Source organism: Glycine soja, chromosome 1 (genome assembly GCF_004193775.1).
Source record: "Glycine soja cultivar W05 chromosome 1, ASM419377v2, whole genome shotgun sequence".
Classification (NCBI taxonomy): Eukaryota; Viridiplantae; Streptophyta; class Magnoliopsida; order Fabales; family Fabaceae; genus Glycine; species Glycine soja.
Window position 1 is genome coordinate 53,443,787 of NC_041002.1, and position 27,196 is coordinate 53,470,982.

General features: G+C 31.7%; 2 protein-coding genes, 1 long non-coding RNA gene and 1 pseudogene across 3 annotated transcripts; all 4 read left to right on the top strand.

Annotated features, from left to right (window-relative positions):
- Positions 1-183: 183 nt before the first annotated feature.
- LOC114405810 lies at positions 184-3,331 on the top strand. The gene is made up of 4 exons (XR_003665300.1): positions 184-509; positions 855-1,857; positions 2,358-2,471; positions 2,594-3,331. It is a non-coding gene; the product is annotated as an uncharacterized LOC114405810 (long non-coding RNA).
- Positions 3,332-6,688: 3,357 nt separating this feature from the next.
- Positions 6,689-9,352, top strand: LOC114422529 (annotated as a pseudogene).
- A 7,831-nt stretch (positions 9,353-17,183) lies between these two features.
- On the top strand, positions 17,184-18,008 carry LOC114422539. Its single transcript, XM_028388943.1, has one exon. The coding sequence runs from the start codon at positions 17,281-17,283 to the stop codon at positions 17,743-17,745; it is 465 nt and encodes a 154-aa protein (XP_028244744.1). The 5' UTR covers positions 17,184-17,280; the 3' UTR covers positions 17,746-18,008.
- Positions 18,009-23,838: 5,830 nt separating this feature from the next.
- On the top strand, positions 23,839-26,223 carry LOC114422546. Its single transcript, XM_028388957.1, has 3 exons — positions 23,839-24,514; positions 24,710-24,897; positions 25,323-26,223. Exons 1-3 carry the CDS (start codon positions 23,956-23,958, stop codon positions 25,992-25,994), a joined length of 1,419 nt encoding a protein of 472 aa, XP_028244758.1. The 5' UTR covers positions 23,839-23,955; the 3' UTR covers positions 25,995-26,223.
- The last annotated feature ends 973 nt before the right edge of the window (positions 26,224-27,196 follow it).

Sequence of the window (27,196 nt, forward strand, 5' to 3'; positions counted from 1 at the left end):
TCATTATTTTTTTTGTCTATATTCAAGATATTTTTCAGTTTGTTCACATATATTGTTGTATAGCTAGTTCCTCAACCGGATCAGCATCTGCTCAAGTATATATATTTAATTAATTTCTTAATACGTATATAGTTCTTAAAAGGTTAGGAAAAATTATTACCCATATTATTATTGTTATTCTGGCCTTTTCCATCCAAGTTCCTTAATTTGTTGGTCATTTTGGAGAGTTTTATGTTTTGATGGATTTCAATCGACTCTTGTAATATAGAGAACAACCTCCGACATGCTCAGTTGTGGACTGTTCCTTAAAAAGGGAGTTGAAACAGTAATTGAAGGCATATGGTTTCATCAACAGAGATAGTACACGCGCATGTGTCACGGTGATGAGAAAGATCATCAACTTGAGTTTTGTAAGTAGTTCTGATCTCATAAATGCCAAGCTTGAAGAGCATCAATTTTATGGATCCAAGCAGTGCCTCGGTTGCAAACACCAGTTTCAAGGGAAGCTGGTACGGAAAAATATCTCAATAATATTCTTTCCTTCACTCAAAATCAAAAGCCTTTGACAATATGAACAAGATTCATGTCATACACAAGAAAAAAAAGTATAACCATATTATTAGTATGCTTAATTGTGGCTGTTTTGTTCTTGGACTCTAGCTTGTGCAATTCATTTGATGGGGTTTCCCCTTTTTAATTTTATGCTATAGCTAAAGTTTGAGTATTATATTTTTTTAATTAAAGGTTGCTACTTCACTCTATTTTCTCTTTCCCATGTATTATTCTTCTTGTTCCTTTTATCTCTCTTTCTCTTTTTAACTTTAATTTTGATTTTTCACTTGAATTTTCCTCAGAGGCTACACGGCTGACTAGGCTTGCGCGCAGGAGTGAAGTTTGATCCCATATACCAAGAACTAATAGAACATCTTGAAGCCAGAGTGAAGGCAAAGAACATGAAACCACAAACCAACAGCTTTTGTCCATCAACACTTACACCATATGCACCCAATATCTCTGTGACTCATTTAGTCTGACTTATATTGATTAATTCTCATATGCATTATAGTGATCACTAGCTATAGGTCAAGTTATCTCCCATTCCACCTCCACTTCATTAAGTTATGTAGCAATTAAGTAGGTAACGCTGCAGACATTCTCCCTTTATATATACTAGCAATAACTTTAGCTAAATCCTTTAGAGTTAAGTGAGTCATATAAGGCACGCAAATGCACGATCAAGGTCTCTAGTGAGATTTTATAGTGATGTGTAGGAAACAATTATGTTGCAACACAAACAAGGATTCCAATGCCAAAGTTAGCATATAAGGTCTCTAGTGAGATGTTACGGTGATGTGTAGGCCAATTCAAGTTTCTTAAAGTTGTTGGCTTTCTTAAGTTTTATAGGCTTTATGGTTATGAAATGTCACTATCGTTTTTTATCACTTCACATGAAACCTATGTAATAACTTCTTCAACATCTCTTTTATGTTGTTGAATCAAATGAATTCTGACCAATTTAAATATGATAATGGAATAATGGATGCTAATTTTACTATTTTCATTAACTATAGAGATATAAGATTACAATATGAGTTGCATGGTATTTTCTGTTGAGTATAGTCCATAGACATATTATGTAACTTATGCTCTGTAATTTAAGTTTTGTTGTAGATTCACGGTGTAGTGGAAGATAAGAAAGGTACAACAGTGGCAACTCTATTTGAGAAATGGGATGAGAGCTTGCATTACGTAATTGGAGGGAATTTTGGGAAGCGAAGCCTAACACCAGAGTACCAAACAAGATATAACGTCACACAATTTTCTATTACACTATATGAAATCACACCTATATTAAAGGTGAGTATTGATTCAATTGTTTTTCTTTTAACCCCACCTTTCACTAAACCCTGAGAGCATGCATTTTCCTTTCATGCTCACTCATCCAAAATCACGTTGAAATACCAATTGATGTGATTTTAAGAAAATGTTTACATAGTTGATTTTACTTTGAAAAATTGATTCTAGGTACAAGTTTTGAATTGAAATAACTTTAAGCCGTGTTGAATAAAAAAAAATTATACTGAATTCTACCCCTGACTTGTTATTTTAGAGTAAATAAATTCAAACATATATAACCCATTTTACTTTTAAATTAGTTTGAATCAAAATCAATTTTGTGCATGCTCACTGAAACATCCAAATATAAAATTGGTTCACTTCAAAATCAATGCTAATCAAAATCAATTTTGTAGAATCAAATTTATTCAAAATCAATTATTGCAAATGTTCATTCAAACACACTAAATCCTATGTGGTTTGGTTAGTACTTAGTACTGACAATTTAAGTTAACAAGTAGGAGAAGTTGCCTCCAATAGATTCAAGACCAAGACTTGATCAAAGGTGTTTGGATAATGGATAACATGAAATGGCCAATTCTGAACAATTGCGACTGGAACAAAGTTAGTGGCAGGTACAATTGTTGTTTTTGAAATTTAATTAGACCTGTCTTATAATATAATGAAATGTATTATGCTATTGCTGGTTAATATGCTCTCATTCATTAATTTAACAAAAGACTCACCATAATTGCAGGCACAAAAGATGAAAGAGAAAGGTTGGAAACCACGGTGGTTTGCCAAGGAAAAAGGCAACAACTCTTACCATTATGTTGGAGGGTACTGGGAGACTAGGGAAAAGGAGAATTGGGAGTCTTGTCTTGACATTTTTGACCAAGCCTCAACCGATACTGATTTTAAGCAAACTTCATAAATTCTCAACACTTTTTACCTACCTACTTCCCCTACCACCACACCCCTTTTGATCATAGCATATGTTCATAACCATATTTATGATCATTATTTTTTGAGCATTCAACAGATATGGTTGATTAATGCCTGCTATCTATAGGTTATGTATAGAAAACAATGGTTCTTACTTCTTCCTGAACAAGATAACTTCCTGTTTCCCAATTCTATCTGGCAACAACAACAACTTTTCTTGCTGTCAGATACTCATTTCGAAGTTGGGTTTATAGAATGGATGGAGTGAAGCTTTGTATGAAAGTCATAGTTGAAACTGTAGTATGAAGTCCAGCTTTTATAAAATATAAGAGAACTGCTTCTTTTATAAAATATCGAAGAATTGATTCTACTAGTTTCTTTTTGAGTCTTTATTTCATTTGTATAGTGGCATGTCATTTTCATTTTGAGTGTGGTAAATATTGTAGGAATGATGTTAGCAATGAAGCTCAAGATACTCTAGGTTCTGCAGATGGAGTTCCTGTAAAAGATAAAGAAGTACACTTCTCTTACATCAGTTTTGTTTCTAGTTTTTATCTGGCTGATTTGTCTTAAATATTGTAGGATGCTAAAAACGATTCAATAGGAGAGAAAAGTAAAGATTTGTCTTATAGTTTGGTGTTCAACTTGTGCTTGAAAATCAATTATCTCACTATCATCTATATAAGTTCAACTTTGTATTTTTACCGTCTTAGAATCCTCACTAATTTTTATTTTTTTTTAAAATGATTCTAAGACAGTTCTTTTAAAAATTGTATTAGAAAATGTCCTTTTTAAAATGTTTTTTTTTATCGAACCATCATCGAAAGTGAAGACTTTCGACAGTAGTGATCACCGCCAATCATTGATCACTTTTTTTATTGACAAATATTAGTTTTGTTAGAAATATAAGTGAAAGGGATTCGAACTCGTGATATTTTCCTTCCTTTCTCCCTTCACCCTTAAATTCCCCTTTTCAACCATAAAACTAACCTTATATCTCACACCAATCATTGATTCTTATCATGGTGTCTACCAAACAATAAATATTAACTTATCATGTTATTATTGTCTTATCTTATTGTATCATATTCTGAATATCAAATGAGTCCTTAATATAATATATTTTCTTAAAGATTAAAATAATAATATTTAATTATTATCTATTTAATTACACTTGAATTACTCCTAAATCATTGAATTTTAAAGAATGTCTTCACTGGCTTAAGAATGTTTTTTTATCGGTAAATGTTAATCGTTAGAATGTTAGTTTTTGTTAACATGAAAAATTAAGCTTACAATATTTCTTTTTTTCTCCCTTAACCATCCAACCTATCTTATAACTATTTTCTTGAGTTGTGCGATTCTGGACGCCCAATGTCAATATGCAAAGACTGGAATAATTCCTAAATGAGCTCAGGCTATTGATCAATATACATTTCTACTGGGTATTTAGGTTCACATTCGATACATCAAAATTTAACTTTATGACAAATCGACGCAGAAAAGGGTTTTGCAAATTGCAATTAATCAGATACAAAAATCCTGTTGGAACCAGACATGTAAAGAAATGAATAAAGAGGACAATGTACGTTGGGGGTGCACCCATAGCAGGGTGAAAGAATATCCGATCCTTAATAGAAAAGATTATCCGAGGTAAAAGCAACATTGAATGGGTGAGTGTTGTTAAACTTCGTAGTCTAAAAATGCTGATATTGAAATAGAGAATAGTGATCCTCGTAATGGCTGTTATGTACAAGTAACTAAGTGGATCATGTGACACGGTGCATTATAAAAATATTGTTGTGCTAGATCATGTGACTCCCACAGTGTCTGAAAGTTGAATCCCCGATAATAGATTTGGTCTATTTCTATGACCTTGGATTTTAAAATTGAAATTTCACTCACATCACCCGGCTTTCCTCACCTCTAGATCGAAGTTCATTCAAAATTATTTAATAATAACATAATTAAAAAAATATCTGCACTTCCAAGTCCCAACTCCAACTAGAGTAAAGAATTGAATCCAACCTATAAAGATCCATCCAGTCTGTACACATAACAATACTCTCGGCACCATATTCAATTTCAACAAAGAAAAACGATCCAATCTGCTACGTAATACTATTAATACTGCACCTTTACCCATCAAAGAAAACCAAACCCACCCAATTTTTTTATTGTAGTTATCTATCTAATCTAATTAGTACTAGAAATTACTACCCACCCTCTCAACATAAAATAAGAAGGTTTGTAGTTTAAAATGTGGTCTTTCTTGATGACTGGTGAAGAAAGTAGTATAAGATGATAATGAAAGTAGAATTAGAGGAATATTAAATGTGTGTAAATGTACAAGGTTAGCCATAAAAAACAGTGACATAGGGTGGTATGGAGACAGAGTAGGCAGAGTCACGTGTCAGTGTCCAGTTGGGTGAGATGGAAGGTAAAGGGTGAAAAAAACAAGAAAGGAGAGAGAAAGTGTGTGTGGGACTGAACTGCACTGGCCATTTGCATTGGCAAAGGTAGTCAAAGCAAAGACCGGATAAGCAAACCGATGCGTACAGTCAAAGCAAAAACTGTCACAGTCTAATGCTTTGCTGGCATTTTACCCTTAAAATAACAAAAGCAACCCTTTTGGTCGCTCTCTCACTCCCGTTTTATAATTCTAAATCCATGTTTGGATTTTTTTGCGACCAAGAGTTGTCGTTTTTCTATTTTTAAAGCATAAATTCATACAGTATTAGTTTTCTTTTTTGAAAAAAAAAAAAGGCATCTATATAAGATATTCGATTTGCTAAAACGAGATGTGCCATTGAGCACCAGAAGCTCCTTTTATTTATTTTATTTTATTTTTGTGTTTGCCATAGAGATTAGAGGGGTCCACTATTTATTTTAGTTAAAAAAAAGTATTTAGTTTTTACATTGGACCCATCGTGGGCTGCACCGGTTATTCATTCGTCCCGTGGGGTTTTCCCTGAACTTTTGGGAAACTCCATTGCCTTTCTTGCTTCGTGCGACCTAAACTATAACTATTTCTTTATTTACTCTCTTCAATGACCAATATACCCTTGATACCTTTACCATGCCACGGGAAAGAAAGACTTTATAACATTATATTTTTAATAGAAAATTTACTATAAAAAATATAACATATAATATTTTCAATATAGCTTACTATCATTTTTAATTTTTAATTCTATACGCATGAATGAAATGATTATGATACCTTGTGCGTTTGTTCGAATTTTGCTGTTGAAAGGGCCAAAGAAAAATGTTTGTTCAAAATTTTACGCTTTCCAACTACCTTCTCTAAATCAAATGAAACCATTCATTCATGCTATAAAAGTTTTTACCTGTGTGTAAGATAAATATAATGATATCATTTATGAATATATTTAATCTAATTGCATTAAAAATCTCCATTTATAGTGTACAAGTATTTACAACCACCACCGTAGTAATAACACAAACTCTTGCTGAATATCAATAATAGTACAAAAAAAAACTGAAAGTGAATAAAAACAACGCTATACAAAATGAAAAATGAGAAATAAAAAGGGAAATAACTTTCGGGTGTGAACGAAAACAAAAAGGATAGTGAGAAAACAAAAAAATTATCCATGAGGCGATGAACGATTAAAAGGGATATTAACGTAATTTTTATTTGGTATACTTACATGAATGATAACGATAGAGACCTTCGCAAAACGTATGTAATAATTAGTATAATTTTAATAATTGTTGTTATAAAGTGTAGTAGTAAACTAAAAAGAAAGAAAAGGGAGAGTTAACGGCGACACATTAGAGGAGTGCACGTGTGGTGCTCGGGCCGAGACCGGCTAATGGCGGTAATGTAAAAATTACTAAAAGAAAACAAAAATTAATTAATGTAAAACATGGAATTATTTAATTATTTTTGCACAGTTTGGGAAGTGCCCAAAAAGAAGAGGTGAAGGAGCGTTTGGCAGAGCAGAGCGAGAGGGATGGGTCTTCTATGCTACTACTTCTTCTCTTCCCACTCTGTAGTGTAGCCCATGGTGGTACGGTCCTTTTGGTTCACCATCTTCACCTCTTTTAACTTCCAAGCCTTCTTGCTGTTTTCCATCATTATTCTCTGATCTCCCTTCTCAATTATTTCTCTTCAACCCACCCACCCACCCATTTTCTTCAACTCTTTGTCAGGCTTTTTTTTACTACTGCCACTGATTTTGTAGTAGTTTGTTTCAAGTAGTCGTAGTCGTAGTTGTAGTGGTCCGCACTGTTTGGTCTTTGATTGGTCTAGATTCTTTTTTGGGGTCTTCATTGTTTGCTTGATTTAACCCCCCCTTTTGAAGCTCCCAGTACCAAGTGAAAGAAGCTCGATTATATGTTCATGATGTGAGTGTCAAATGTGATCCTTATTAATTTTTTTTTTGACCACACATAAAGCGAATTTCCACAGTAAACCCCTCTTTTCCCCCTTCAAGACTCACTTCTTCTCTTTCTCATTGCACTGATCTTAGGGGGTTTGTTTTCTTGGTTTCCTTCCCTCTCTCTATCTCTGCCTGGCATTTTTTTGTGTTTTTTTTTTTTCTCAAAAGGGGTTTCGAAAATGCCGATGTTTCAGCCTTGTCGGAAGGACATGGTTACTGGGTACGAGGGTGGTGGCGATGGCCAGATTCTAGATCTGGACACCGCCGTGAAAGACGGCGTTTTGGGCGGCGTGGAGGGCGGCGTTGTGGGAGGCGGGGTTGGTGAGAAGGTGGATCTGGGGAAGATGATTGAGGAGCTTGAGTTATGTGAAGTGCCGAGTGTGTTCATTTGCCCAATCTCTTTGGAACCAATGCAAGACCCTATTACCCTCTGCACAGGCCAAACCTACGAGAGGTCCAACATTCTTAAATGGTTCAACTTGGGGCATTTCACCTGCCCCACCACGATGCAGGAGCTCTGGGACGATTCCGTCACTCCGAACACCACCCTTTACAGGCTCATACACACGTGGTTCTCGCAGAAGTACTTGCTCATGAAGAAGAGGTCTGAGGATGTTCAGGGAAGGGCTTCTGAACTTCTCGAGACACTGAAGAAGGTGAAGGGTCAGGCTCGGGTTCAGGCCCTCAAGGAGATTCACCAATTAGTGGCTTCTCATGCCACTGCGCGAAAGGCTGTGATTGATGAAGGTGGAGTTTCTGTTGTGTCTTCTTTGCTTGGTCCTTTTACTTCCCATGCCGTTGGCTCTGAGGTTATTGGTATTCTTGTGACTTTGACCCTTGATTCGGAATCTAGGAAGAATCTCTTGCAGCCTGCTAAGGTTTCCTTGATGGTGGACATCTTGAATGAGGGTTCCATTGAGACGAAGATCAATTGCACCCGGCTGATTGAATCGTTGATTGAGGAGAAGGATTTTCGATCGGAGGTTATATCGAGTCATAGTCTCTTGGTTGGGTTGATGAGGCTTGTTAAGGATAAGCGGCACAGCAATGGAGTGTGTCCTGGGTTGAGTCTCCTCAGAACAATTTGTTTGCATAAGTTAGGAATTTGCTTGTGAGCATTGGGGCTGTTTCTCAGTTGGTTGAATTGTTGTCTGGCATGGAGCCTGATTGTACGGAATTGGCCCTTTGTGTTTTGGATGCGTTGGCGTCCGTCCCCGAAGGTAGAGTGGCTTTGAAGGATTGCTCTAACACCATACCCATCATGGTGAAGCTGTTGATGAGGATCTCAGAAAACTGCACTCAGTATGCTTTGTCGATTCTATGGTCCGTGTGCAAGCTTTCACCTGATGAGTGCTCGTCGATTGCGGTTGATGCAGGGCTTGCTGCGAAACTCCTACTCGTGATTCAGAGTGGTTGCAATCCTATATTGAAACAACAGTCTGCTGAGCTTTTGAAGCTGTGTAGTTTAAATTATTCAGATACTATCTTTATTTCCAAGTGCAAGCTTACCAGAACCATCCAATGATCATGGACTACATCAATCTGGTGGCGCCAACAATTTGTAAATTTGTGGGGCAAGAGTAGTAAAGAAGATCAGTTGCATCTCAAGACCACCGAACTCTAATAAACCCCAAGACAATGATCATGGGGTTGAGGTGCAAGTCTCTCCTGTATATATACCTTATATTTTGATTCCAACAATTGATTTGAATGAAGAAGAATCTTAATGTGGACATTGGCACATCAGTGCGGGTTACTTTTTGTCCAATGTTTATTTTCAATAAGCCCCATCAAGAAGATACTGAAATTTTTTTATACTGCTTTGGGGTTATTATATATGGATGTAGAAATCATGCTGTTGTTGGATAAAAGATACTTCTTAGGAGAGTGATCACACAGCGATGACGGAGGAGCATGCAATTTCAATTGTAATTTTGAGGAGTTGCCATGCTTCATGCCTTACTTTTTTATTGTATCTTCTTCCTCTCTGGATCTTTTAGAGGCCTCGAATTTTCCATTAAAAATATTGGGAATTTTGCTTTTTGATCTCAAACGTGTAGAGAGACTGGAGAGCCTGTGACCGTCAATTTTTATGTGTACAATGGAAGCAATTTTTCATGTTAATTCTGCAGTTCAATTCAACTTCTAATTTGTGATGTCTATCTTATTAATTATTTTATATGCATTATTATTATTATTGGTTTGCTGCCATGGAAATGACCTATCAGTGAAGGGAACAGAGTGAAATAGTAGAGAGATGGCAGGTGTACTCCTTCACCAGATGTGCCAAGTTTTACAGTAATTTATGGATGACTAGACAACCGGGTGAGTGCACACTTTTATTTATCCTTTTGTGGTAGGATTTGAGGACAAGACTCAATATAACTACTCACTGAATCACTGGCTGATTGAAAAAGAAAGATAAGAAATCTTAGCTTTCACTGAATAGGAACGTTGAATTGCAGTTTGGCTTTAGGAATACCTATAAATCAGAGAACAGCATTGTCTATAAAGTCTATTTGCCTACGCAAACAGTGTTACTATGCACGAATAAAGCCACACCCTAAAAAAATAGCCACGCAGCGTTGCTTTTATTATAGTCATAGACGCACGCTTAAGGGTAAGTGCATTAAGATTTATTTGGTGAAAAAAATGCAATTAAGTTTGATAGCTTAGATCAGTATCTGGTCACTTTTATATCAAGGTGACTACTAATTTGTTTAGATGCATAGCGCACGGTAAGGATACAATTTGTTTCTTGAAAATCACTTGTAAATTGATTTTTAAAGCTACTTATTTGTTTTTAGTAATTCAGCTGGCCCAGCTTATTCCTTCCTTCCACAATCCATTTGTATAAACAAAAACTTATCGAAACAGGTAACTGTTCTTCGTAAATTTACATCAAAGTAATGCAAGTAACATCTGTTATGATCAAATTGTATTGTTTAATCAAAATAGGTACCTTATTTATAAATTTTGGTGAACGGATGAGTAGATTCTCCTTTATTATGTTTTGGGTTGTGCAATCTTATTCATACATGATATGCGTCTTCCTGCTGTTTATAAAGTTGTTAATTGAACTCTTAGCCAGAGAACAAAAGTTGCCAATTAAATGCAATCCACGGCAGGAACGCAAGTGACTTTCTCCCCAAGTACTTTTCTTGCCTTCAAAACGAATTTTTGACCGAACCAAAGGATCTTTAGAGGCTTAGGCCTGTTTGGATATCAATCAAAATCAATTTTTCTCACTGCCATAAATTTTTTTAGTGTGTTTGGTGGAGTCATTGATCCACGTTATGCAGCAGATCCACGTCCAAGTTTAAAAAATGACACAGAAGCTAGTATTTCTAGCTCAAGAGTTGATGCACGTCAGGCTAAATGCCCAACCAAAACACTCATTTAATGTAAAATGTGTTTGAGATAAATTTCCGCACACGTTTGAATTATACTAATTAATTAAAATGCATCTATTAAAATCAAAACTAAAGGCACATATAAAATTTTGAATACTAGATGGTGTCACAATCACCATTGGAGAGGGTGTCAAGAATTCAAGGACTGATCTATAGGGGGTAAATAGGAGTTCGAGTTCATCCTCCCTTAAAATTTTTATATAAAAATAATTTCTATGTTGTTATTATAATAATGATTAATATTAATTAATACAAAATTATGTAAAATTAATTATGTTTATTGTTTTATTGTACTGATTAAAGTGATAACTAGTATAAAATTGTTAAAATTAGTGGTATGTTTGTTGTTATTACAATAACAATCAAAATAATCATCATTTAATATAAAAATTTGTTTTAATTTTGTGTAAAAATAATAAGTTTTTTTAAAATTATTTATTAAAAGTTAGACATTAAATAATTATAAAAAAAGAAAAAAAAATCAATCCTCTTTTATTAGGTTTCTGAATCCATCCCTGGTCAAGAGGAACTTGAAGCTTAAACTCATCATCTATAGAATAACTAAGTTTCAAATGAAATAATAATGTAAAAAAAATGTTTTGATCTTTATTTTTTGGTAGATATACACATTAAGTTTGAGGGTACATACAACTGACGGTATCCTCCTATAAAAGAATGAGAGGCAGGGGTATTAGTAAAGGACTGAAGGTGTTCAAGATCTCATTTTTTCTGTTTCTTTATTTTTCTTTTACAACAAGTTATACATGTTTCTGGGCCAACTGCATCTACAGTAGTCCAAATCTTGAGTTGAGAGTGTAAAGATATCGAATGGAGTGGACCCGGTTGCTCAGTGATAATTTCATTAGTGAAAGTGTATTTAATAACGAACATATGTTTCTAAATCCCCCAACGTTTATAGGATGATGACTAAGAAACAAGTGGTCAAAAACATGGTTTTTGGAATATTTAAATTTTTTATTAATGAAGACGAAGATGATCCGTGACTGAAGTATTTAACCAATTACCATACAGCTTAAGCAGGATTCTAGCCTTTTCAAGGTTCAGAAACAGGATTACGCTGAACGAAATCAAAGGTTAGATTGATTTAAGTAATCAGTGTAGAATTATTTGAAGAACATAATTTTAAAAAAAACTTATTAAATTAAAGTGTTTTAAATTTAAGTATTTTATATTATTTATTTCATTTATAAAACAAATAAAATTCAATAATATTATTAAAAAATTATCTAATTTCTAAATATACAAAATATAATAAATAAATAAATATTCATAAATTATATAAAATATTTTAAATAAAATAATATTAAAAAATATAACATATTAAATGAAACCATATAAAAAATATATACAATATATTAAATAAAACTAATAACAAGTAAAAATAAATATATTTATTTAATAAATAAATAAATAAAATTATTTATATTAAAAATTGAAAAGAAAATACAACTAAATAAAAAATCCTAAAACAAAAAACTTTAAACTTAAAAGAAAAAAGAAAAAAGATTTCAAGGTCCTAAAATATATAAAAAAAAATTAATCTCACAACTTTAAAGTTATGAGATAGAAAAATAATATATACATCTTATGTCGTAAATGAAAAAAACTGAAATAGTAAAATATATGGTGACTTTTAACTCAAAAATTATACTATATATTAGCATTTATCCCATTTTTTATAATAATTTAAAACCAACCCGAAATGAAAAAAAGTAAAAAAAAAAATTGTCCCCATTTGAAAAAAAAACGGCTGGTTGTAGGTATTTGATGTGAGTTGATGATATCCATTTCTTTTTTACCTAACACGGACCAAGTCAAAGTCAACATTCCACTGCCCAGGTTTTGTCTGAGTTTAGAGTCGGGTTCAGACTCAACTAGCTAATTGCGTATCAGCTGATGTATGCTTCACGAAGAATTTTGCTGCTTCAAATGCCAACTATTTAAGGGTGATCACAGCTCTAACTCAGACTTATGATCAATATGACCAATTAACTACAAAAGTACATATTAGTTCAAATAAGCTAATAAAAAACGTACAATACACTTCAAATGTTCTTGGGTCGAATACCAGTAGTTCATGTACGTATTAAATTCAATCAACTCTAACCATTTAAATTTTTAATCATATATAATTAATCAAGCCTTTATAACATATCATTTTTTATAGAATCAATAGCATATCTTTATAAAATTATTCCTAACATAGTATCATTTTTAAATATGTACATCTAATACTAAATATTTTTTTTACCACTCAGAAAAGTAGAGTCTAAAAATGAGCCTTTGTTATCCTACGTATACCAGTGCATGGCTTGAATTGAATTAGATTTGACTTAAGTCAAGTAAGTCCAAAATTATACGTTAACTCAGCTTGAATATAATTAATTAAATTAGACATTTTTCTATATGAAATTCAAACCAACCAATATCCATGATAGATAAGTTTAAGTTATGTTTGGATATTTAATGGAGAGTAGAGCAAAATAAAATAGAGAAGAATACAAAACCAAATCAATTTACTATATTGTACAATTAACAAAATAAAATTACTATTTCATTGTTTAGAAATTTTAATAGTAAAATGAACAAAAAGAAACTTTTTCTATCACATAATCCCAAATTAAAGAAAAGAAAAAATAAAATAAAATATTAGATGAATAAGTTGAAATTAATTTCGTCGTGTTTCATACTGTTTTTTTATTTATTAAATTTCAAATAATTGAAATCATGGAACTTTCAATAATTTGATTCCATTCTATTGTATTTCATCCCATTCTATCATCTAAACATAGCCCAAATGATCTAGCTAAAATTTTAAAGCAGGAAACTAGAGAACTAGGAAACCAGGGGAGAATATGGAAGTCATTTTTCAAATTAAAGAAGTCATGAACTAGCAGCTAGTTACATTGTTATTGTCGGTGAAAGTGTGAAACACCTTAAATTCTTTACGGAATAAGACGTGTGCCAAATTTCGTGACTGACGCAGTGCCGGACACCTTGCGGGGTGAAAAGAAATCATGATCCACTGATCCCCAGTGGCAGATCCACATTACAACCGGTGAATATGTATATTTTTCTTTACATATAAGTATAACAAATAACTAAATATGTATATTTTTCTTTACATATAAGTATAACAAATAACTAAATATGTATATTTTGTTGATTTGCTGATCCCTTTAAATTTGTACATTTGAATCTCTTGTTCCTAATTTTTCATTTTTTCATATTAATAATCATTAATTCTCATTTCTTTAATTGATTATCCATTTTAACTTAGATTCTTAGATCCGTATCACTGGTGATCCTATTTTCTCCATTTACAACACTTTTGATCCGTGAATTTGAGCTACCATGTACTTGCTATTAAAGGGTTCTTGCCATCGCATGAAAAAACAAAAACATATTGCTTGAGAAAAATTGTTTTCTTTAAGGGAATATTGTTTCAATAATATGGTATAATTGTTCGATCTATTTACTTAAATAATGTGCTATATGGGAATCTTAAATAACATTCTCTTAAAAAATTCTTATACTCATTTGTCTATTTTATTCATAAAATCTGTGTCTTTATTATTTATATACTTGCCAATATGAACAAGACAGCAGCTAATAGAATTTGATTCAAATAGGATTGGGTCATTCTCAAAGTTAAAGCTATTTATTTGTCCACTCACTAGTGATTTGTTTTCTTCCATGCGTTCACACTTTCATTGGATCATCTGATCTCGTAATTATTTACTCTCACTTTGGTAAATAGCAAAAATTATATATATATATATATATATATATATATATATATATATATATATATATATATATGTAAAAGAAACTTTTCATCTTTGATTTTAATAAATCATGAAAAAAATTATTCAATAATTTCTCTACATAAATTTAATATAAATATGGCCAAAATGATTTTCATTCTTTTTGTAATTATTTTTATTTGCTCACACACAAATTAATATGGTTAAATGATTATTTTAGTCTTTTATCTTATTTTTTTCTATTCAGTTTAATCATTTATCTTTTAAAAAGTTCATGTTGATCATTTATCTTATTTAAAAGATTTAAAATGATCCTTCAATTATTTAACCATATTCAAAATGGTCATTTATTTGAGTGATATTCAAAGGATAAAGTTAAATATATTTAAATAGTTTTTTTTACATGAGAATATATTTAAATAGTTGAAAGATTATTTTAAACCTCTTGAATAAGATAGGATACAAAAGTGAACATTTCAAAAGATAAATTAACATTTTGAACTTTTTAAAGAAAATAAAGGATTAAAATAAACTTTTTTAAAATTTAAATGATCACCTTAAATAATAAATAAAATAAAAGACTAAAATGATTATTTATTCAATTAAGAAAAATGATATAGTGTACATTTGATTTGATTTGATTTGCTAAAATGTATTACACGTTTAATTATAAAAATTGTTATATACGTGACAAAATTAATTAAAGAAGTGTAAAAAAAATTAAATAATAAGATAAAAAAATGTAACTAACAAAATCAAAGGATAACTTTTTTCCCTTACCTATTACATGAAAAGTCTAATTTATTGATCTTTTTGACATGTTTTCACTCCTAATACCTCTCACCATGCACCTTCTTTGGTTGTTATATGTAACAAAAGGATATAATAATTATCAAATTATAATGGTTAAATTATATTTATATATTATCAAAATCATTTGTATCAAAATTGAACAATAAAAAAAAATAATCAAATGATCTATATTTTAGTATATTTTAAAATATTTATATTACGTTGATTTAAATTTTATGAATAAAAAAATTAAATTAATATAAAAATTCATACATATGTGAAAATAAATTTTAATTTAATAATAAATTTTAAGAAAATATTATTTAGTTGAAAGTTATAAAATGATATAATAATTATCAAAGTTGTTAAAATTAAGCTGATATAATTTAATCTCTCCTCATATAATATAACAATATGTATATATAATATATTTTTATATTATATGCAGTATATTTCCTTCATTCTAAATTGATTGATATTTTAGCATTAAAAATGATATTAATTGATGCTTTCAGCTTGTAATCAAATATTAAAATAATTTTTATAATTTTTCGTATAATAAATATCATTATCTTGAAATTATTAATAATATATTTATTAAAATTAAGAAAGAGAATATGGATTTTTTTTTATAAAATTAACCGCTAATAAACAATTATTGTGTTGGAATATATATATATTAACTATCCGTAAAAAAAAACTTAAAAATTAGTCAAAATGGGATGAGAAAAATATGTATTTTGTGTTATTCTCCTTATATTGGATATTAATCAATTAGTGCATGTTAAAAGCACCCATGAAGGGGAATAAAAAGACAACAACTATCCTCAAGTTAAACTTTAGAGTATATGATTGCAGGAAATTAGAGGGCAGGAAAAATCCAAAAAAAGAATAAGGACTCGTGGGACTTCGTGACTGCTATGTTATCCAGTGTTATTTTACCAAAAATGAAAGGAATGGAATGGGGAAGGCATTTCCCTAAAGAAAAGCCACACCGTTTATTGGGTCAAGTTAAAGAATTTGGTCAAATGAAGATATCATTAGCCCCATAAGGCCATAACCACAAATAATAAATGGGCATGTGCCTGATGCTATCCTGAATGATTATATACTATGCAAGAACCCTTTGATTAAGACCCTCTAACCAGTGAAAGTGAGAGGCGGCTAGTTAGAAGTTGACTCCAATTACGAGTGTAGCATTTATCCTAAAAAAATAAAAGTGACAATTAAGATTATAATGAAAAAAACATACAAATAAATAATTATGATGACATTGTTAAAGTGTACGTAATTCATTGATTTTGTTATAAAAAATTAAAATTCCACATTTGTTCATCAATAACAATCAGAAAAATCAAATATGTTATGGCTTATTTCATTCACTCAGTCAGTCAAATTATGACTCCGTTCGTTTCAAGATTGTTACGGCTTTGCACATAATTTTTTAAAAAAGTCATTTGATATCCTTAATTTATATAACAACGTTAAATGAAACTGTCTTTTCACTCTATCTTAATACATTGCTTTCAATTTACAAAATGTAAATATGAACATTTTTTTTCTAGTGATAAATAATTTAATGCAAAATTAAACTTTTAAAACGACAAATATATTTTAACACAAATATATAACAAAAAAAATCACATGATTCATACATATATGAGCCATTCTTTTTTATAACAAAAAAATACATGATTCAAACATAACTTCGATTCGAATGAAGATGAAGACAAACTTAAAGGAAATATTTTATACAATATAATTAAGATGCTGATCCATCCAACTACATTATTTTGACCACAGGATTGGCATATGTCACACTACTTACACAATAATAATACATTCCGCCGACGGTCAAGACAAAAACCACGTTTTTTTGAAACCTGAGCTGCCCCATTCTCAAGTCGTTGGCTTTTATTGACATTAATCCATGCAACAATGCACGCATGCACCTTACCCTCTTCTTGCACACGAGTCACGACAATCTATAAATAGTCGTAAAAAGCACACAAACAACGTACTACTCTCTTCTTACCCAGCTGCCACCAATTGTTATCTAATTTTAATTATCATTGCCGCAAAAACCAAAAAATCTAAATGGAAGCTTATTCTGGTTCTTACCCTGCGTCCAAGTCTCATTCTCTGCTTCACACCGTGCGGAAGACACAAGTTAAATCGTGGAAGAAGGCGCCAGTGGCACCACCGGCACCGACACCGATCAGAGTGTACAAGGTGGACGCTATCAACTTCCGTGACCTTGTTCAGCAGCTTACGGGTGCACCGGAGTTCAAGCCTGATCAGGAACATCATCAACTTTTCCAAAGTGTCGCAGTCGCACCTATTGCTGCTACCTCCCTTGTAGATACGCCCCCGAAGCAAATGTTGTCGAGCAAAGACAATATTGCAGCATCATCAACAATGCCCTCCACTAACTGGCACCAGGGGGCACAATCTGAAGCATTGGAATTGAATTTATCATCACCCTCTTATAATAACTGGTTTTCTGTCTCTCGTATGAGCCAAGGAAACATGACCAGCTTGGAAACGGGTCGAGTTCTCTAGTTATATATAATATTTTTTTTAAATTTATCTCCCTTACTTATATATTTTTAATTTATTTCGTTCGGTGTATATAGCTTTTGTGCACAGTTTGTTTCGTTTGGACTTCGGAGCGTACGCCATCTAGATCTGGGCTCCGGCTGCTTCTAGTTACACCGTTTTTTAATAATGTATTAGTTAACATGTACTCTTTAGTATAGATGAAAAATATTCAAGTAAAACTTTTCAATAATAAATAAAAAGTGTTCTTTTCAGATTTGGTAAAACTTTCTCAAGTCATTGTTCCAAAGTGAATTCCTCCATGAACATGATGTATACGTGTGAAAACACTCCACACTCAAGTTGTAAATATTATAATATAGGTTGTAATGAAGTTGAAATATGATAAAGTTTCAATTTTTTTCGTAACATAATGTAAATAGGAAACAAATGATATTATCTTACCTTTGATATATAATAAATAAATTTCAGTATTTGGGGATATGTTTATTTTTCTAATAAAAAATAAAGTTTCTTTCTTACCTTAATTGGACTTGCCAGATTCTTTGAAATTTGAGTAGAGTACTGGATCGGTCATCAAATATGAAAACTTGTTGAATCCGAATAGTAAAAATAGTATAAATGTTTGATAAAACAGTAAGGGTACATTGGAAAACTTTTTGCACAAAATATGCACATTCATGTCATTGGTGTTAAACGGAAGAAAAAAATTGTCGGATATCAAGATGGAACAAGGAATATATAAATATTCTTTTGATCTGTTATGTTTTCAGTAAAAAAAAAAAACATTTTTATCCTATATGTTATAGGTCTTACTAATAAATGCTATTAGGACATTGATTAAATAATTAAAAAAATATATTATAAAAATTATAAGTAAGCACAAAAATAATTATGAATATTTCAATTTTCTGGCTTCCAATAAAAATATTTATATTTTAAGTTTTTTTGACCAATGTCCTTTTGTAAGAGCATTGATTATTATTTGTCTATGTTTTAAAATACTTGTTTCAGTCCTTTTAAGTGTGTAATCTAACTGAAATTGATCCTTTTGGTTTGTTTCATACTAACACCGATGTTTTGTAATTAATTTGAGAATCTCCAAGGGAGAGTCTCCATTTGAGTTAAAAAAATCTAATAGGGACAATATATAATTTTTTATGGGGATAATTTTTTTTATATACATTAATAAATAAATAAAAATTGGTGGGGGAATTGCCCCCATAGCAGATAAGATGCATCTGCCAATGCCTTTAGGATGAAGTTTTTGGAAGAGAGCAGATGAAGCTAAGGACACATGCCGATGTTGTTAGTTGTTACCCATGACAGGATTCGTTGTTGTTCACCATGATTAAGAGATATGTCTAATCAATCACTCGCTAAGGAATCTTCATGGAGTAGTTGTTATTGCATTAATCAATGTTGTTATATGTTGAAGATAGATTGATCTGATTTCAAGTGTAGTGTGCTTGTTTCTTTTACTTGTTATGTAAAGAATTATCAGTCTTATATGTTGACGATAAATATAAAAATTTTCTACGTGACTGCCATTATTTTAGTTAGCTTATCCTTGATTGTCTATTGTATGTGCATGAATGTCATGATGGTGATAATTCATTATTATAGGAAAAAATTGTGACAAAATCGTCTGCACAAGGAGTTTAAGATGATGGAGCATGAACGACGAAGAGAAGCTAGTAGAGGTTGCTTCCTAACTGGCGATGATGACAATCCTTCGACATCTCCTCACTATCCCTATTGGACTAGTGAAAGTTTTTTTTTTTAATCTTTTTGTATAATTTGTGCAACATAGGACATGAGTTCTGCATCCTTTTTTCCCTTTCAATGTATATTTGATGGTTTCACGGGTATTCACTCACACCCCCACACATCAACAAATGATTGTTCCAATGACTTATTCCAAGTTCATCTTACAAATTGAAAAAACTATTGATATATGTAGCTATACATGACATTCTCGCCCAATGTCACTAAACAACTTCATGCAATTTTTTTAAATGTTATCCACTAGACTATTTTTAAAGCCATAATATTTATGAAATAGTGTTGATTTTTCAATATAAAATATCGAGTAAAATTAATATTTTTTTTAAAAATACATTTTGAATAATCTAAATATTACTGAATAAGATTTAAGTTGTACTACACACTTGAATTTGTAAACAAGCTACAATTTCTCTAAATAGTAGATATATGGATATTACTGTAGGTCAAAGTTGCTACAATTTGCATTGTAGTAAAACTCTTCAACTGGTTTATGTCAATTTTATCCTTTAAACATAATTTTAAAAGGAAAGACAATTAACTCAAAGATGTACCATATGTCCTGCTGTTCATTCTCGTAATATTCTACTAATACACTAGTTAGATGCCGCAAGAGCATAGGTTGCTCGTAAAAATGCTATTTCTCATTGTTTTGTTTATTGTAACTAGCTCTTTGATGTTTGATACAAATGATATACTATGCTATCTGATACAATGTTAGCACTTCATTGACAAAAGTATAATCTCTTTCTTTCTATCTTGGATGGTAAGAATCCAATGAATAATAAAGATGGTTGATTCAATTCGTCACGATGGGTGTGTAGTTGTATATACTGTATTTGGTTCTAATTTTTTTTTAAAAAAATTTGTTGTGCAGTAGCCTGTGACATTGTTTTGTCTCTTATTCAGTGGTAGTTCAAAGGCAAAATGAAGTTTATGTAATTTGGAAATATATATACCCATTAAAATTTAGTAACACTAAGTTAGATAATAAAGAATTTTCCAACCAATTGAGAAATAAACCACCAAAGTTATTGATCTTGAGCCTTTACAAATATTCATATGACTAAAACATTTAAAAAACATTTGCCATAGTATGTGTCTTATTCACTATTGTTCATTTGAATCTTAAGCTCACAAAATGTTTTTTTAACTCTTAATGCTTTCCTAGAAATCATCACGAACGAACGTCAATCATTTCTTGCAAATTCATAACTGAGAGTGAATAATAAAACTTTGGAAGCTTGCCGAACTCACTAATATTAGATCCATTAGTCGCACTCACAAAAAAAGTCAATATTGAAGAGCTTCTGGTTTACCTAAATTAGGTCTTGCTAAATTGTACGTGAACTGTTTCAGCTCTAAATTGTACACAAATGAAGTTGTATAAAAAAAATTTAGCCTCAAATTGTGTAGGCAATCATTCCTTCCACAATTGCATGCCCTCGAACTTAAATCGTCAAGGACCTAAATATTTAATCATGCTCTAGTTTTCAAGGTTGAATATGCACCAAAGTTTTTAATTGTGAATGCATAATTTGCAAATAACATACTACAAGCCAAACACCTAATACCATACATAAGTGATTTCAAATCATCTCAAATGACTGTGGAGAATTAACAACTTTTCATTTCAGTTCTTGATTTTGCCATAAATCCACTCAACCAATGAATTATGATGCTGCTGCTGTTTTTGGGATCATTAAAATATTGTTCTCCAAATATTCATTTTCATTGTTCCATGCTTCTTTAACTTCAACTATCCTATTAAATTTCAACTGATGTGAAATTTTGTACATCCAACTCAAAAATTTGAAACATTGGCAGTTTTGTACATGAGCAATTCCTAAAATCTTTAACATGGAAACAAAAATTAGTCATATATGGTGCAAACACAAAAAAGTAATACCAACTTGAAATGCAAAGCTGAAGACTTTTTATAAATGTTACATTTGACGTGCCAAACTTTTTTATAAGACATTTTTTTTAATTATTATCAAGATATCATAATTCAGTACACGTTATACCCAAGAAATAAAATGTAATTTTTTGTATTTCCAATATTATAATCTCATCCAATTAGAATCCTATAAGAAAAGTTGTTATTTAGATGAGTTTGAAGATGATAATGCATCAAAAGAGCAGTTTAATGCATGATTATTGCCAAAGTTTAATGCATGATTATTCAGGAGACATTGCCTAGCGATCCAAGTGAACATTTTTTTTTTTGCAACATAATGTTTGATATTGTGGAAAGAAAATGAATGCACTTTGCTGTTTATATGGCTTGTTACTTTTTAGTATTTTTGGCTACATATATAATCTTAAAAAATGAAGTACCTAATGGTGAATATGTGTTTGATTTGGTGAAATTTATGATATTAGATGCTAAAGTGAAAAGTTCTACTTATGCCTTTTCCGTATAGATGACAAATCATTAGCTATGGATAAAAAACTTGTAATATAAAGATGTCACATTTTAAGTTTAGTACAACGTTAGGATGTAACATCCATTATCTAACGTATGTATTTCTTTTGTTGATAAAAAAATTTAATTGATACTTTATGTAACAGATACATTATCCCACTATCCAATGCATACATTAATTGTCACTTAATGTGTGTTGAATTGATGTATGAGTAATACCAAAAAAATTGATTTATGATTTTAGTAACTTTAAAACGGAAAAAAAGGTAATTAAATTTAAAATATTTAACCACATGCGAGTAAAGTTATTATTTGAAAGTGAGGAAAACATGAAATAGATGGAAATAGGAAAAAAGTAAAAATGAAGAAGAGAGTAATAGAAAGGATATTGATTTTTTTTTTTTTAGATTACATTAGAAAATATTTATAAAGTACAAAGGTTATTTGGTTTGGATGAAGGGAGAGGAGAGAAATTACATTAGAAATAAAAAAAAATACCATTTAACATTTATATACAAAGTTTAACACGTCTCATATAAATGATCCAGTAGTACCATTAATAATTTATAAAACGACTATCATAACTTAAGGAATTAATTATCATAGTCAAGATAATTGATTGTTATATGTAGATAGTCGATTATTTTGGCACTCCAGTGAGAAAAATTTCACAACATTGGCCAATAATTAAATATTCACCTACTTAATTGATTATCATTGTCATTTTAATCGATTGTCTTTTCTTACATTTTTTTATGTTCAATCAAAGCCCTCATTATCTTCTCTTCCCTCATCTCACAACATTAATGGTCATATACAGTTCAAATTAAACCAATCAAATTATTCATCACAGAAACTTTGTGGACTTAAAATCAAAAACAAAAATTGATTATGTGATGATCTTCTGAAAACAAGATTTAAAATAAATCTTGGCTTTTGGGATGACCTTGACAACGACACATTGAAGCAGTGATTGTATGTGAGGGAGAAATGAAAGAGACCACGAGGAAGAAACGAGCAAAAGGTTATTTAGGAATGTAAGGTATGTGTCTATTTCTACCGTATTTCTCATGTCCTTGGAGGTTTTTTTTTTTTTGAATAGTTACTTATTACCTTTTATTTTTCCTCCTTGCTAATTCTTCACCTAGAAAAAAGCTAAAAATATATCCGTTTGAACACGCTCTTTTTTTAATTGGATGAAATTTATCAAAAATGAAAAAACTCACTAGGTCCCACATCATTCTTATTAATTTTATCTCTTAATTTTATAATTTTTAATAAATTTTACCCAATTAAAAAATATGTCGAGAGTGTGTTAGAAAGTGCTCCTCTCTATTTTCACTCTCCCCCCCTCCACTTCTCATGTATTCCTAGCTTTTTTAGATAGTGATATAAAAATTTTACAAACACATTATTTTTTTAACACTTTTTTTATTAGTTAAAATTTATTAAAAATGAAAAAATTTATTAGATCCCACATTATATTTATATTTAATGATTATATCTCAATAAATTTTAACTACGTGTTTGAAAGAATATATTAAAAACTGTTTATATCACTCTTCTTTCATGTATACCAAAAACTATCTTTTTTATCATCTCTCTATTTTCACTCTTTCCTTTTAAATTTTCATGTATTTCTATCTTACCAATCAAAGTCCTAAAGGTTTCAGAAATAAAAAAAGATATTTTAGATTTTTTTAATTTAGAGTAAAAACAATATTTTAATTACTAAATTTTGAATGGATTATGTTTTAATAAATTGTGTTCATAAAGATTTTAAAAGAAAAAAAAGAGTTCAGGAGTTTTAAATAAAAAATTAATAGTGAAATTCTATTAAGATTACAATTAAACCTAGATAAGTAATATAATTTCGTAGTTTGTGCACCCTTAAACGGCGTCGCAGGGAATGGTCTTATCTGGTTAAGGACCGACTCTTCACTTAGGAGGAAGTGACGATCGAAATCTGGTAAGAGGCTTTAATCAACCAACGAACAACGATGTCGTGGTTTGCAAGGACAATCGCAAACTCACTCAGACTCGACGACGACGACGACGACCACAATGGCAGTGACCTAAAATCCCCTCCGAAGAAACCCGATTCCGTATCCACCCCCAGTCCTACCGCGCGCGGCGTCAAAGAGGATTTCTCCGAGCTCACCAAATCCTTTTCCCGCCAGCTCTGGGGCGTCGCCTCCTTCCTCGCCCCGCCGCCCGATCCCCTATCTGAAAATCCCGTCGCCGATCCCAATCCCAATCCCAATCCCAATCCCATTCCCACCGACGAAGAAGAAGAAGACGTAATTGCAGGTATCCGAAACGATTTCGCGGAGATTAGTGGCAAGTTCAAGAACGGGATCTTCAAAATCTCCGGTAATAAGACGGTATCCGAATTCACCAAGATCGCTTCCAGTTTCCTTCAGCTTGGATCCGAAGAGGAACACGATCTCGACGGTGTCCTCGGAGTTACAGAGGATGTGGTTGCCTTCGCCAGAAGCGTAGCTTTGCATCCAGAAACTTGGCTCGATTTTCCCCTTCCCGATGATGAGGATTCTGATGGTATATCGATTCTATCACTCTTATTCATTTTGCCATATGGTTGCGTTGAATATGCAAATTCTTGTTACCGTTTCACCGAGATTTCGAGGTGATTAATTTGTTACTTCGTAGGTGGCAGTTATCTATGTGTGTATTTTGTATGATATTTTATTGTGCCTGGTATTTCACTATCTCTGAAATTTTGTTGTCCTTTAGATTTTGATTTGTCCGATGCACAACAAGAACATGCTCTAGCTGTTGAACATCTGGCACCAAGCTTAGCTGCTCTTAGAATGGAGCTGTGCCCCGGATACATGAGTGATGGTAACTTTTGGAAGATATACTTTGTACTCGTGCACCCTAGACTTAGCAAAACTGATGCTGCTATTTTATCCACTCCACAAGTGAGTTAAATTTTAATCGGCATTGGTTTTCTTTCATAGATGCACTTGTGTTGTTTTTGTCTAATTTATTTTGGTTTGTTTGTTTGTTTGTTTTAACTTTAATCATGTGAAACTAATGATTGAAACAGAGACAATTAAGGTTTTTCATTGTTCACGGATTAAACCTGGCATCCGAATCTTGTAAAGTGATCTTAATAGAATCATGTGTAACTCTGCTTATATGATCAAATCTTATAATGAAAGTCCATTGTGAAGTTGCAAGTTATTGGTGATCCTTCTGTATCACTCCAGAAATGTGTCCTGCATGCTTCCAAATAAACTTTGTCATGCTTGTCACATTTGATGTTGACTACCTGCCTGGTACTTTTGGTATTATTTGTTATTGTGGTTGCAAGTATTATCAGCAATTCATGGTATGTGTGCAGATAATGGAAGCTAGAGCGATGTTAACTCAGGCTTTAGACAAAAGAAGTAAGGAAAAGAAAGAATCTGACTTATCTGCAGGAGGGAATATTCCCTCAAAAGAGGAGGAACAGCAGCTCTTTGTGCCAAGCAATGCTCAACTTGAACCAGTACCTCTCCAGACATCTGCTGCTGAAGCTGCCCCATCTGTGGTTGTTTCTGATGTTGAGATGGAGAAACATGTTGTTCCGGAGATTATTGACAAGTCTGTGGTTAAAGAAGCACCAGTAATTTCATCTGCAGAACAATCATCATCTGGTTCAACCAATAGATTTTTGGATGAAACCTATGACGATGATGCTGATGATTGGTTGAAAGAAGAGGATACTTCTGAAATGGTTGGTCCCAGTGGAACTTCAGTTCACACCGGGAATGACGAGGATGTGTCATTCAGTGATCTTGAGGAGGATGATGGTGATGTACATGAAAGTTATAAAAAAACTAGATCAGGCTCTGATTCTTCAACAAAAGACTCTCGAGATTGGGTTCAGTTAGGTAGAAGTTCGCCTAACTCTGATAAGGATATAAACTCTGTTGAAGGCAAACATGTTGGCTCCCAGCATTCAAGTGCTCGTAATTCTGTGACCAAGGATTCCAATGATTGGCTTAATGTTGATGATATTGATGTAATATGATAATGCCTTGGAATATGTCCTAGAGGTAAGTTTTTTTATTTATTATGATTCTCTTATATTTTGTGAATATCTGCATATAGTCTGTACTCTACGATTGACATTCTGAAGAATGTGTTTCTGTAAATAAAACCAGTCTCCACTGGGCATTGTGCTATGTATGGTTATTTATTGCACCGTACATAAACTAAATCTTCTATTTGATATCTGAATTCCAAGTTATTTGAGGTTATTAATACTTTTAACTGACCTAACTTGTTTTAAACGATCTTGAACGGTCATGATGAATATTTATTTATAAGATAGTGAGGACAACTACACTCAATGAACTTACAGGGCAGGTGTTTGCAAAATTTCTAAGCATGTGATGCATAACCTTACTAGGGCTACCTAGATGTATCTCTTGAGGATTAACCACTAAACCAAAGAACTGACTTTGACCACTATAATTACAGGCATTAACATAGCTGTTGTGCCTAAAAGTCAGATATGTTAAGTAGTTTCTGCTCAATACTATTTTTGGAACTCACTTCTCGGGTTAAGAAACCTGCTATTTGAAATAGATATCAAGCCGCGTCAGTCTTGCAATTGTAACTTCCATGTTCTTTACACTTTTCTTGGTGTTATTTTCTTTTTAAATTTAAAAATTATAGTTAATACAAGAAAAGTGACCAGTGCGGTTGTTGATTTACTTTAGTTATCCTGGTTATTAGTTCCGTTTTATCGTTTGATGTAAATTACCGGATTAGGTTTGTTGACACGTTGCATCCTAAAGTGGTAGTTGCGTATTGTTTTGTACGCATGCCCGTAATGATAACTAATTTGACCCTTCCAATATTAATAGAAGGCATGAAAACAACATTAAGTCATATGTTAGATTAATTGTTATTGGACAGGTATCATAGATAATGTTAGTATTATTTTCCTATAAATATGAAAGTTGACATTACCTTTAGGTAAAGAGGAGCTGTTTGATTTTAGAAAATGTTTTCAATTTTCAATTTTTTGTTTTTAATTACAAACATGATACATGATTTATTTTGTTTATTTTCAAAAGTTTGTATTAGAAAATATGTTAAATTAGTTTTTTTTCTCAAATTTATTATTTAGATTCAATTTGGTCCTTTAATTTTTTTTTAGATTCAATTTGATTATCTAATTTTTAAAGTTGATTCATTTTTATTTTTTAATTTTTTTAATTCAAT